Below are 12,848 nucleotides of genomic sequence, written 5' to 3' on the forward strand. Positions count from 1 at the left end.
GAAGAGCAAGTAAAGCACTCTTTTTCACTCACAGGAATATCAAATTCATTGATCTGACTGATACTCTAACTAGGATTGATTCCCACCGCTTTCTCGGGTCGGGCCGGGGCTTCTTTACCCAAAACTCGAGCATAAACTGTATTCGGAACATATTTTTCATAACAGACACTCAGTGTATCACGTATAGAACCTCTCAAGATTTGTTTTTGTACAACAGGAAATATTTCAGTTTCAGGAAAGTTTCAAGAGCTAATGTAATTCAAACTTTATTGAACTAGTTGCCATGTCCGTATTTAAGAAATACCTCGTTTCAAGTTTCCCTTCGAGAAGAATAGAAACTTTACAAAATTTCCATAATACGAACCTCTAGCTAACTTATGAGCATTGAAATCTATTGTTCAAAATCGGAAACCAACAGTAACACGTGTAAAAAGTGTTCAAATACTTTCCGAATTGAATGGTTAGACCCTAGGGTTTCAACGACAGACTCAAAAAGCCCTTTCTGCCCCTCTGATAGTCAAAACATACGTCATTTGCCGTGTTTATTCGCTGCCCGCAAGCGTCTTCTTTTGGGATAAGTTTTAAAGGTGGTATTCTACCGTAAGTAATGCGAGTTTACTTCTCATCGAGCCAGAGGTATTATTTGGAATTGCTCGTCCCAGTACGCACCGGATGATCCTCAACCACCTCATAATGCTAGGCAAATAGTTTCTTAAATAATACTATGTTCGTTTTCAGTGATTTCATCTCATTGGTGCAGGATAAAATCGAGATAAAAAAATATATTGCTGCCACGTCGAAGGTGGGAGGGGATTTCAAGAGATGTGGAAATTTTTTACAGCGTATTTTAAGTAATTAAGTGTCGTAATGTAACGTATTGTAAGTAGGTTGTGCCATGTATTGAACGTTATGTTCGTAAGTAATTATCGCGTATTGTAAGTAAGCAAGTAACGCAATGTAAGGTATTGTAAGGTTTTTCATGTATTGTAAGTGATGTTTGTAAGTTGGCAAAAACAAGAAAAGGACAGTAACGCTTGGAAGAACTAATCAAAGCTTTCATTTCAACAGTCAAACGCTTCGGCTTCAGTGGCGGATCCAGACTTTGAGCTAAGGGGGAGGAGGGGGGGAGCAGTTTTGTTTTACTTGCCCTGCCGGCTTTTCTTCCTTCAGTCATTTCTTCTTTTTTCACCCAAAATAAGGGAGGGGTCCGGGTCCCCCGGACCCCTCCCCTAGATGCGCCACTGGGCTTATGACTGAATCGAAGGGCAAAGTCTTCAGTTACCAACATTTTCTGATGCTCAATGGCCTGAAATGTTTGGAGGACAAAAAGGCCAACGACATTTCAGGCTGGGGGAGGGGACCCTAAAAAACAGACATCATATCGGAAAAATTACACAATAATTTCACCAAATTCTCAATCAATATTAGTGAAGTTAACTTTATTTTCCAAAATTTTCTTTCAAATAACTCGTTGAAAATGACAACGATGAACACTGCTTTTGAACAGTGACGGGCGCAGTAATAAATTGAAAATATCACATACCGAAATACAAAAGGGTAGGAAATTACCAGGAATTATCTAAATTTTAAAAATTATCCAATGTTTCTCTTAGCACAGAATAAAACGTACAGTTTAATTTAAACAATGCTTACTTTCTTTCCATAATTTTCTAGCACAACTGACATTACATTTAAAAAAATTATGGCAGTAAATGCGAATGTAAAAGCACAAAAACTGCAAAAGGAACAGAAGCCTTTCTCTATTGGCCCCACACCGTAGCTCAAAACGACAAAAGAAATGTTTACTTTAGAAATGTCAAAATATTTTAAACCGTCCAATGAAAGTACCACAAAGCCTGTCACTATATAAACCAATCAAAGCTCGAGGAATAACACTTGCAACGGTTGGCAAGCGCGGGAAAAGTAAGCAAAACAAATCACCACTTGTACAACTCGAACCTGATTGGCTGAAAACAAATACGCACCTCGCTTTGACTGGTTAGAACACGTCGCTCACTTAACTCTAAAATGCGAATTTTTTTCTTACGCAAATCATTAAACCAAGCTCTATAAAGATGAATTCAGCATTTTCCCTGTAAAAAACGCAAAGTCAGGTTTTTCGCTTTTTTTCTTTTTTCCCTTGGCCTGAAATGTTGAAAGTCATAGTTGCAGACGTTATTGTATAAAAGAACTTCATAGTCGATTGTGGTAAAAAGTTATAATCCTATTTTCAAAACGTTCATCATTACTTTTCCCACAGAATTAAATATTTCCGGCCAATGCGACCAATGCTATGACAAAAATAGCATGTAAACAATTTCGTACTACAAAAATATATTTGCTCTTTTGGGCAAAGATTGGAATAAAATCTGAACATTTAAATATCGTGTAAATTTCCCTAGATCTACTGTTTCTTTTAAAGTGAAAACAGATATAATTAACTCGATTTAATCATAACAAATGAAAAAAAAACCTCTTACTTTTTGACGCGCCAAAATATCATCAATTTACAATTTATCAACTGTCCACTTATTCTTAATATATTTGTAAAAACAGCACTCATTTATTTCCAAACCTCCCCGATCATTTACCTTTCCGAAATAAGGTGTCGTTCGAAATTGCATACCAAAATGAAGCAACGCTTCATCTATGAACTCTTCTATGTTAAATTCAACTCAAAAACCTTGCAGAACGAGAGGGTTGAAACAATAAACAACATTTGGGCTGTTTTCTTTTGGTCATACGTAGCTTCTCCCTGTAAAGCAAAGAAAACATTAATGTCAACGCGGTATAACAACAAGTGTAATAAATATCCTAGTCTTTCTGTTGCCGTGCTCTAAACTAGCACTCACGTCAACTTACGCGCATGTGTAAACACGCAGGTAGACGAGACTAGGTCCTAAGAGGGATTGTAAACAAGGATATAGGAAAAATATGTAAGCAAACGAACTGTCAGGTTAATTTCATTTGTACTAACAAGAGCGCTAGTCAAAAGGTATTTAGCCGAGTGGCTCACACAGCTTCGGGTGCAACCTCTGAAAAGAAACAGAGACACGTTGATTGCATGTATTGATGGCACTCCCGGTTTACAAAGGCAAGCGTTTTGCTTCGAATGAATTGCTATTCCCCAAGTGTTAAACCCTGAAAATCCATGAAAAATTGGAATCGTTGCTTTACATCGCTTGGCTCAAATTAGCTATCTTGTAGCTTTCTTAATATCCAAGCTTAGAGCTATATCGAGGGGAAAAAATTGATGTTCAAATCCTGACAAAGGCGGTGGAGGCTAGCCTCTTAATCCTGTGGCATTAATTCACCCACACAATTGGAATATAAAACTCGACAAATTTCGTGAAAGTTTACATATAAGTAGCATTTTTTAAAGCACCTACCGCGAGGCAAGGTTCTCTTTTTCCTCTCAAACTCCTTCATAAAACTCGGGATCTGGTCTGTGGAATCTTCCACCGGCCCTCTCGGTACCACGATGGGTTGAGTTCGTCGCGTGTTCGCTAATCTCCGCTGCCACTCGGGAGTTTCCGGAGACCGCTCGCGTTTATCAGGTTGCACTTGACTTGGCGACATTTCTCTGCGTTTTCTCCTCTCAGCGAATTCTTTTTTCCACCGAGGCACCTCAGGAGATGTCTTGGGTTCGTTTTCTTTGCGGGACGTTTGTAAGCCATTCACTGCTATTCGCTGTTTTCGTTTCTCTGCCAGTTCCCTCTTCCAGGCTGGAACGACAGTCACGTTTGAAGTATGGGTCTGTTGCGTCTGATCTGAAAACGGACAGGGAATACATGTTACATAGGACACGTGACCACATCGCTTGGTTTTAAGGCACAAAAGAGCCCTTCCCACCCATCCCCTGCCAACCCAAACGTACGACTCAACGCCAGGTTGTTCGAAAGCCAATTAGTTCTTGCTCTCGTTTAGAAGTCAATCTAAGTTTTATTAAGGAAGAAAAGTAAGTTAGACCTGATCAGAGGTAGGTTTAAACGCCGTTTAACGATATTTTCATGGTCAGCCATTTTGAAATGGAGGGACCTCTGCGCTACATACAGTTAAGAAACTACGCCAATCGACTTGATATACATGTTCGGCACCTTAGGGATAGATTTTAACCCATTGGAGGAATACGACGACGAAGACTTTCGATTGCATTTTCGCCTAAGAAAGGACTCGGTCAGTGACCTCGTAAAGAGTTTGGATAAAGATCTTCAACATCAAACAAGGAGAGGTGTAGCGCTTACACCAATGCAGCAAGTGCTAATTGCTTTAAGATTCCATGCGACAGGAACTTTGCAGAGGGTTATTGGTGATTCAAAATAACAATTTTTAGAAGCGATTGAAAATTACTGTACTTCTGACTATCATCCTGTTTCGTGACTTTTTCCGCTCCTTTCCTGCTAATAGCTTCAAGGTCACCAAGTAGACTTGGCTCCACTTCGCAAGTAATAACTTCAATTGAGTTTTTGTCCCGCCTTAAATCAAGTTCTTCTCCTGCATCATCATCACATTCCTGCTCTTGAGGATTAACTGAGGCTGGGATTACGTCCGCTACTAATTTGGTTTCTTCCCTTGGGGAGGCAGGAGCTTTTCCTCCACCAGTTTTTCTTACTTCACGACGATGTAAGTAATGCTCCTTTTTCGGCCGGAGATTCAGCCGCCTCCAGCATCCTTGAAGCTGACTGACGTCGCGTTTGATAACGCTAGGATTTTCGGAGTTAAATTGAGCTAAAATTTCACCCCATGCCTTTGCCCTTTTTTTTGGCCAACGCGGTTTTACTTTCATAGTCTTTGCTTTCCACTTCCGGAAAGTCTCTACCCAATTCGGCCGATAAAAGTTTTTCTTGTTCGCTGAAATTTGTTGTGGGGCTTGTTTTAGAAGCCATACTTCAGAGACATACTCACTATCTGGAAATTTGCATACGAAATAACTCCACAGGCAACGCATTTCCTCATAAGACATGGTTTAGCCATTGGCTCGAGAAAACACGGTTCAGTCGCGTTTCAAAGATGAATTTTAAACATCGTTTAGCCGTTGTTTATCGAGACAACGTCTAAACCGCGGCTCAGCCCTAAACAATGATTAACTTAGACTTCGTTTAACTAATCGGCCCATAGTGTTTAGGTATCTTTTAAAGTTGCACTCGATGACAAAAGCCACGCAAGGATTGGTATCCTTTAGGGGTTTAATTCAAATTTTCGGACGAACATCCCTGGCCTTTTCACAAGGGAACCCTCCTCCCAGAAGAGGGGGTGGAGACTCGACCACTACGAAGCCCTGTACGTGATCAGCATTAGGTGGCTAAGTCGACCAGACCTCTAAGCCTCCAGGATAGCTGATCTGAAGGCTAGACTCTCTCTACCTTCGACCGTTAAAATCCAGCTTGGGTGCGGCCACTGCCAGAAAACCTCTCAGTTGCTCTCCAGATCACTACGCCGCACGAGCAGGTGGCCCTTAATGCGTTGGTTGATTGTTGTTTGTGTTGTCGATTATTCATGTTCTTGGTTCTTCTCTTGTCATTTTCCCTCCATTTGATTTAACTCTCTCCCTATAAGAACACATCATCGTGTGGGCGACGTCGGTTCTCGAAGTTTTCAGGAGAGATCGATACCTAACTTTTGGCGTTGTTTCTCCTTGTGGGTTAAAAAGTATGGTCCGGTAAATATGTACCTTAATGGAATTTCGTTTAGAGGTAACCAGGTACAACATCAAAGCCAGTTTCTGGGAGAAGATTAAAATCGCTACTGAAGTAAAATGACGTATCCTTAAGGCGCCATGCCAACTTGGAATAACCAATAAGTAGAGCTGAAAAAAACGTCATGTGATCCAAACCACCACTGGTTTGATTATGATTGGTTAGCAATAATACGCGCACGTTTTAACCAATTACTGAAGTTAGAATTGGGTGAAAAAAAAGGAGTAACATTCAGTCGTGAATAGTTCTTAGTTGGTAAATAGGTTGAGTGTTTACTCGGGTTTAAGAAGCCTACAACACCAGAGCTTTTCCCAGTTTCCGTAACAGGAAGAGTTTACGGGCGTATGGAATGTTAGCCCATTGCAGATTATCCCCAACCCCTTACATCCGGTTTCCCTAACATTTCGCCGCTACCTATTAATACTTCAGGAGGCACTGTGAAACAAAAGCGTCTTAGCAAACAGCACAGTACAATGACACCGACAAGGGCTAGAACCCAGAGCGCTAACCATGAGGTCACGGCGCCTCTTTATTGGGTAAAACTCTAATATACAAGTGGGTAGCCCAAAGGTAGAGAGCCTAGAACCTAACACTCCACAAGAACATCAAACAAATGATGATGACAAGTGATTTCAATGGATTGGAGAGTGGGAAGGGTGTTCTCAGAGGGGAGATTGAGTGACGATATGTAGAGGAAAAAGTAACAAAATCTCTCTTCCAGTACAGTTCCAAGTAAAGTTACAAACTCACGTGATGCTTTTAATAACGAATGATCTTTACAACTGATGAGGGAACATAAACTCCTTCAAGTACAGTCCGCTCATACAATAAACTTCCTTGTGTGACCATGTAAACAGTTTTCCAATGTACAGAAACATTTCCAGTCAAATTTTAAAACTCTTGAACTCCACTGAGTCTGTTCACTAATTTGAGTATATTTGAGATGAAGCGTATGATCGAACTATAGCAATTTGGACCCCCTAATAGTACCTACACTTGTCTTTTATTATGGATTTTACTCTAGTATTGTACTATTCTATCATTCTTCATTGTAAATTAAAAAACCTATTCACTCCCAGCATATAGGGGAATCGTTGTTACAATATTTGCCTTATTGGCATAAGTGACTCAGTTTCTAATCAAGATACAAAAATATCAGTTTTGAATGTTGAAAGGCAAAGATTAACTGTGCCAAGGAATTTAATTTTTGAACGCAATGCATTGAATACACCCAAATTTCATCAATTAGTATGTTTCACAAGCTCTCTGTTTCGAATTACAGTTCCATTTAAATATTTAGTCTCAGTTAATTCGTTATAAAATTAGCATTAAAACACTTGCTTCCCAGTTCGCGCTTGTGGATGACGCAAAAACTGACATTGTGTGGTTACCAACAAGATCAGACTCTCCCTAAAGAAAGTACTTTACAATATCAAGTTTCCCGACAGATTTGCTGTGTTTCCACACACCATAACAGCTCTGTAAGTTCTTCAGGTTGTTTTACACGAGTTAAGTGTACCATTGCGGCATTATTTGAAGGTTGCAGCCAAATAATTATACTTTACACAACAAAACCACTCATCGTGTTGTTGTAAATTCTGGATGTCCCTTCATGACTAGTGCCAGGTCAAACGCCCAGCTTTTGGCGTCATACGCGTTGTGTCTGAGATGAGTGTGGACCGGGGTCAAGTCCTGTTGACACCACCTAGAGAATTGTACCGCCCGCTTAGTATTCTTTCTGTTTAGTTTATACAATTAAACGTGAACGAGGGTGAGCTAGAGCTAATCAAGGGATGAGAGTTTCCAGGGAGTTTCTGTTCAGTTTTTATCGTTTCACCTGCATGAGGTCAAACGAGCTGAGCGGATTTAGCATTCTATCACATGTGGACACGGAACCTTCAGTGCTTTAAAACACCTACAAAATATTTATTACTCAACAGAATCTAATGCGTCCCGAGCCCACAGTTCGTTACCAGAGTAACGTCAGCTGTAGTTAAAGGCTCCCGGTTCAGACATTTTGGTGCTGATAACTGAACGCTCATTTCGAACAGAAAGTTAAAATTGTGTCAAAGTGCATCAGTACCACCTCATTTTAAAACAAATTAACGTTGCTCTGAACTCAAACACCTAAGGTTAGCCAACGAAGCTGAACTTTCTTTTACGTTGCACAAAACGGCACATCTTTCTGCCTGAAGTCTTCTTACAAACTGGCTGTCAGGTAATAAGTGTTTGTGACAGAGCAAAAACTAATGTGGTAGCCTGTGTCACAGACAGCGTCTGTGTGTTGCCGTTGATAATCGTGTGATTTTTTTTTTCCAAAAGGGCGGCTGTAACACAGGCTACTAATGCGGCTTCACCCTACCTCTTAGCAGCCTCGATGTCATGTTCTTCGGTCTCTTCCCATGACGCATGCTCTATAAGCAAAGATGCTGCCAAAAAAAGAAGGAAACACTTCATGATCAGATGATTTAAACGTCAAGCACGAATTGAATGCGAGCACTGGGTGGAAGCACAGTAAGAGCAAGAGTGTAATGGCCACGGCTTCTGATCAGACCCCTAGAGGTGACAATCGAACGACCTGGTCCAGTAAATCTACTTATAATTATTATATGGCTAACTCCGTAGGCGTACAAAGTGAGCCGAATCTTGCGCTGCGATTGATTACCCGAGCGGGTAAGATTGCCTTATGTTGCCGGCTCGGGATTACGCGCTGTGTCCCGCAAGAAAACTTTTTCCGAAATTCTCTTTTTTGGTGTCCTTTATCCCATACGTTTAGATGTTTAGGCCATTATGTTCCTCGTGGAACAAGGGGCTGTATATATAATAGATCCGTTATTGACCAAGCTTGATCGGCCAAGATGGCTGGATAATGGTCTCTTCCTTATTTGGCGTGTTAATGAACCTCGACTCCGTCTCAGTCCATAAACAAGCAAGTAAAGAACTTGGCCAATATCCAGCCATCTTGACCTCCCGTTTGGTCAATAACCCCTGTTATTATATGGCTAGCTCCGTGGGCGGGCAAGATGAACCAAATCCTGCGCTGTGATTGGCTACCCGAGCGGGCAAGATGGAGCTATCTTGCCCGCTCGGGACTACCCGCCGTGTCCCGCAAGAAAAATTTTCTCGAAAGCCATATAATAACTCCTTTATTGACCAAGCTTGTTCGATCAAGATAACTTATTATTGGCCTCGTTCCTTTTTTGCGTGTTTATAGACACATAAACACGCAAAAAAACAACTTGGCCAATATCCAGCCATCTTGGCCTCAGTAACCCATATATATATATACATATGCAGTGCCATACCTATGTAAATCATTGCTAAGCTATACGCCAGATCACGTGCAGGCAGCGAATCAGAAAGAAGATCGTAGTTTTGTGGAGACAGCAACTCATTCATGGAAGACTGAACTTGTTCAGACAAAATCTTCAGGGTGGGGTGGGACGAATGCAACTTGTTCAAGACGCTTGCGTGAAAAGCCTTCAATACCTGTTTTAAAACAAGAAGATATGTAAAAGCATTACAAATATTGGACCAGTGAAAAGCGCGGGAAAACGTTGCCAGTGAAAAGTGTGGGAAAAGGAGTGGCGGGTGGTAAGCGCGGGAAAAGTCACGTGACAAATGATTGCTAAGCAAATTCCAGAACTCAAAAAATGAAAAAGTATAATTTACTGTTAAACCACAAAAAAAAAAATCACTATTTCAAGTTTTGAGTGCAATTTACCTTTCCTTGACTCTTAAACACAGACCGTAGTACATCTAACGACAGAACATTCGTGGTTCCTTCCCAAATAGGCAAAACCTGAAACAAAAGATTAATACAACAAAACCGTTAATTTAAGGTGGACTGTCAATTATTCATAACAAAGCACACCTAGATGACAAATACAGTTGTGTAGATCAGATTTAACCTTGTACAACAGCACTAAAGAAATGACAGGAACAAATAGATGAATTTCGATATATTTTAAATATTCTAACTTAGCTTCGAGGCTTGAGGAATAAAACTAAAGAAATTAATTATTTATCCCTCAACCTCAATGTGATTTCTTTTGTTTATTCCGCTATGGCTAAGCTTCGGAGCCAAGTTAGAATAATTGGCCTCTAAGGAAGGGAGTACATGTTAAAATGACCAAGATGGAAATGGATTACAAAATGGGTACACTTGAACAAATACAGCTTTCTTTAATTGATATTTTGTTACAACTACGGCGTTTATATTTCATATTAAGCTTATATATCCTTATCATTGAACTTCTTGACCGGAATCCGGCGGCCAACTACTCGAGGGCTGAAGAGTTACCATTTTGTTGCCTTTTCTCAGGGTAACCGTCATCTTTCTAAATGTGGTAGAGTCCTTCTCAATTGAGTGTGGTAAAAGCAAAACCAAAATAATCACTCTAACTGATCACAAAGGACAGAGACAATACAATGGACCAATCAAAAGTTGAAGCAAATACAAGTCGTCGTCGTCAAGCGCGGGAAAACGGATACAAGTGAGTCACGATTATATTTCATTTTACTTTTGACTGGATGGTAAAATAGCGTGAGTTAAAACCAAATAACATACGATACTCTACTCAAGTAAAAACTACTCTAAAATACAATATCCACCTCTTAAAATAATATTAACACGTTATTTCGGAGAAATGTAATCAAAAAAAGTTCCAACACACTTGACCTAATCCTTTATTCGTATACTGAACAGCAACTTAAAAATGCGAGACAAACTGTTTTGAACACGACATTGACACACTGTCAAAGTATAATCTGATATGTCTAGCAAATAAAAACGAAAATCATCATTTACGAGACAATGTCTTGATCTGAAAGAAAATTCGAACAACTTCAGGCTGAGTGCACTAAATACGCTTATTTCCTTCCTCATCAGTTTATTCTTAAAACTTCTAATACTTATTTTCCGTTCAAAAACTTCCGCATTGATCACGCAATGAGGACCACTCTAAAAACAGTGTCAGGTGAAAACAAGCAATGATTGCAGAATTTATTGCTGTAACAAAACGCTGCCTATACCCGTGTGTTAAATTTCGAACCACAAGAATTAAAGGACATTTATCTTCTTCTCTTTACCTATTAATTTTTTGTACATCTCATCATCCCCGCACCACCACCCTCAGGCTCAAGATCACGCTCACTGGACTGCGTGATTAATTCCTGCTATTAAAGTAATTTTGTATTCAAATTGTTTTCAACTACTGCAAGCCCAAGGCTATGTAGCCACCCATCTTACCACGACAACCACACGGCAAAGATCTAAATTGAAACTTCCTTCATCAGTTTTCAAGGAAACGATTTCACAACTGAAACCATGTCTGTCGTCAAGGAAAACTGGCAAACAACAAGACCCACCATCAGAGAAAGAAGCAAGTTTATGTTCAACAACAATCTCTTCAGCGATGTGAAGTTTGTTGCCCAAAAGGCCGCTCAAGGCGAAAGCGAAAGTAAACAAGTGATTCCTGCTCACAAGTTTGTGCTGTCGATCAGCAGTCCTGTGTTTGAAGCCGTGTTTTACGGTGAGCTGGCGGAAACTACAGACTCTATTGAACTACCTGACTGTGAGTACGACAGTCTGTTGGAGTTGTTTCGTTACATGTACAGCGATGAAGTGAATTTGAGCGGAAGTAATGTGATGGGAGTATTGTATTTGGCGAAGAAATACATGGTGCCTTCACTGGCTGATAAATGCACGAAATATCTGCAAGATAACTTAGATCCATCAAATGTTTTCAGCATCCTGCCCTCCGCTCAGAAATATGAAGAGAAAAGTCTGATGGATCAATGCTGGAAAGTGATCGACGAACAGACAGAAGAAGCTGTGAAATCGGATGGGTTTGCGACAATCGAGAGATCCTTACTTGAAGCAGTAGTCGTAAGAGACACCCTGACGATTAAAGAGATAGAGCTGTTTAAAGCAGTTGACTCGTGGGCAACAAAGGAATGTGAGAGACAAGGTTCAGCGGCAGACGGTGCTTCAAAGAGAAGAATTCTTGAAGAACACCTAATCAAAGGAATACGATTCCCAACTATGAAATTGGAAGAATTTGCTAGTGTGGTGTTGGACAGCGACATTTTAACAAAAGAAGAAATTGCCAGTATAATCAAGCACCTGAGTTCAGTTTCGAGTTCTCCAGTGGGATTTCTAGAAACAAAAAGATGTGGCCTTCAATATGACGGTGATATTCAACGATGTCGCAGATTAGGCTCGTTGTATTCCCCTGGTTGGAAGTATGGTGGCTACACAGATGCCATCAGTTTCTCTGTCAACAAAGACGTTGTGCTTCAGGGCGTGTGCTTATTCGGCAGTGAGAATGCTACTTACTTTGTACAGCTATATGTAATAGACTCTCGCTCTGAATTAAGTGTGGCATCTAAAACTGGACGACTTTCTTCAGAGCTATTACAAGGAAAGAATTCTAGCTATCATGGTTATAGAGTGTCCTTTGAGAAAAAGATCATTTTAAAGAAAAACACTAAGTACGACATAAGGGCTAAGATATCAGGTCCTCCTTCTTTACGCGGAGTAGACGGTGTCAGTTCTGTCCAATGTTCAGGAGTAACATTCACATTTATGAATAGTGAATACTCACCCAATGAAACGGACGTTGATCACGGTCAATTTCCCGAATTGTTGTTCTCTCTTTATAAACAATGAACATGTCGTTCATTTGAGGCAGCCCGATTAGCTTTTTAGTTATCCTCAGTAAATTTACCTAATTTTTGAATTAAAATATGATGGTATACACAAAAAGTTCAATTTTCATATGGTAATAAGTGTTTGTTTTTCGTTTTAGATAAATAAAAGCTCCGTTGTAACAGATTGCTAATAATAAAAATGAATAGGAGAAAGTTGTGTTGTGCTGAGGTTTCCTCTCAAACTAATAAAATGCCTTGCTAATTAACTGTGCTATCATACTCGTGGACAAATTCCGCACATCCATTATACTGGGCTGCAAGTCAGTGGTATGTATTAAGGGCGTCAGGCCTCAATACTACGATTGTCAAACACCTTAGCGCTGTTCTCTCGTTATTTCTTTGACGTTTCAAGCCACCTAAAACTGCCATCAAAGGTTAAATGTGAAAAGCTACGGGGAATTTTAAGGATTTTTTGATGACTTTTTAAAGAAGAAACGA

At 40.1% G+C, this 12,848-nt stretch overlaps 2 protein-coding genes and 2 pseudogenes across 2 annotated transcripts in view; 2 read left to right on the plus strand and 2 right to left on the minus strand.

Moving 5' to 3' along the window:
- The window catches only part of LOC149097500 (uncharacterized), a 100,130-nt gene that overhangs the window by 64,463 nt on the left and 22,819 nt on the right, over positions 1 to 12,848 (plus strand). The gene's annotated exons all lie outside the window — the stretch shown is intronic.
- Positions 1,425 to 9,337, minus strand: LOC149097508 (uncharacterized). Its single transcript, XM_089279340.1, has 4 exons — positions 9,002 to 9,337; positions 8,059 to 8,125; positions 3,390 to 3,770; positions 1,425 to 2,755 (listed from the first exon to the last, which is right to left on the minus strand). The coding sequence occupies exons 2-4, from the start codon at positions 8,105 to 8,107 to the stop codon at positions 2,739 to 2,741; spliced, it is 447 nt and encodes a 148-aa protein (XP_089135466.1). The 5' UTR covers positions 8,108 to 8,125; positions 9,002 to 9,337; the 3' UTR covers positions 1,425 to 2,738.
- LOC149097509 (myb/SANT-like DNA-binding domain-containing protein 3) lies at positions 3,781 to 7,277 on the minus strand (annotated as a pseudogene).
- On the plus strand, positions 10,909 to 12,563 carry LOC110066900 (BTB/POZ domain-containing protein 6 pseudogene; annotated as a pseudogene).

The sequence above is a fragment of the Orbicella faveolata genome, unplaced genomic scaffold, assembly GCF_042242905.1.
Source record: "Orbicella faveolata isolate gen_17 unplaced genomic scaffold, um_ofav_v1 contig_47, whole genome shotgun sequence".
NCBI classification, from domain to species: Eukaryota; Metazoa; Cnidaria; class Anthozoa; order Scleractinia; family Merulinidae; genus Orbicella; species Orbicella faveolata.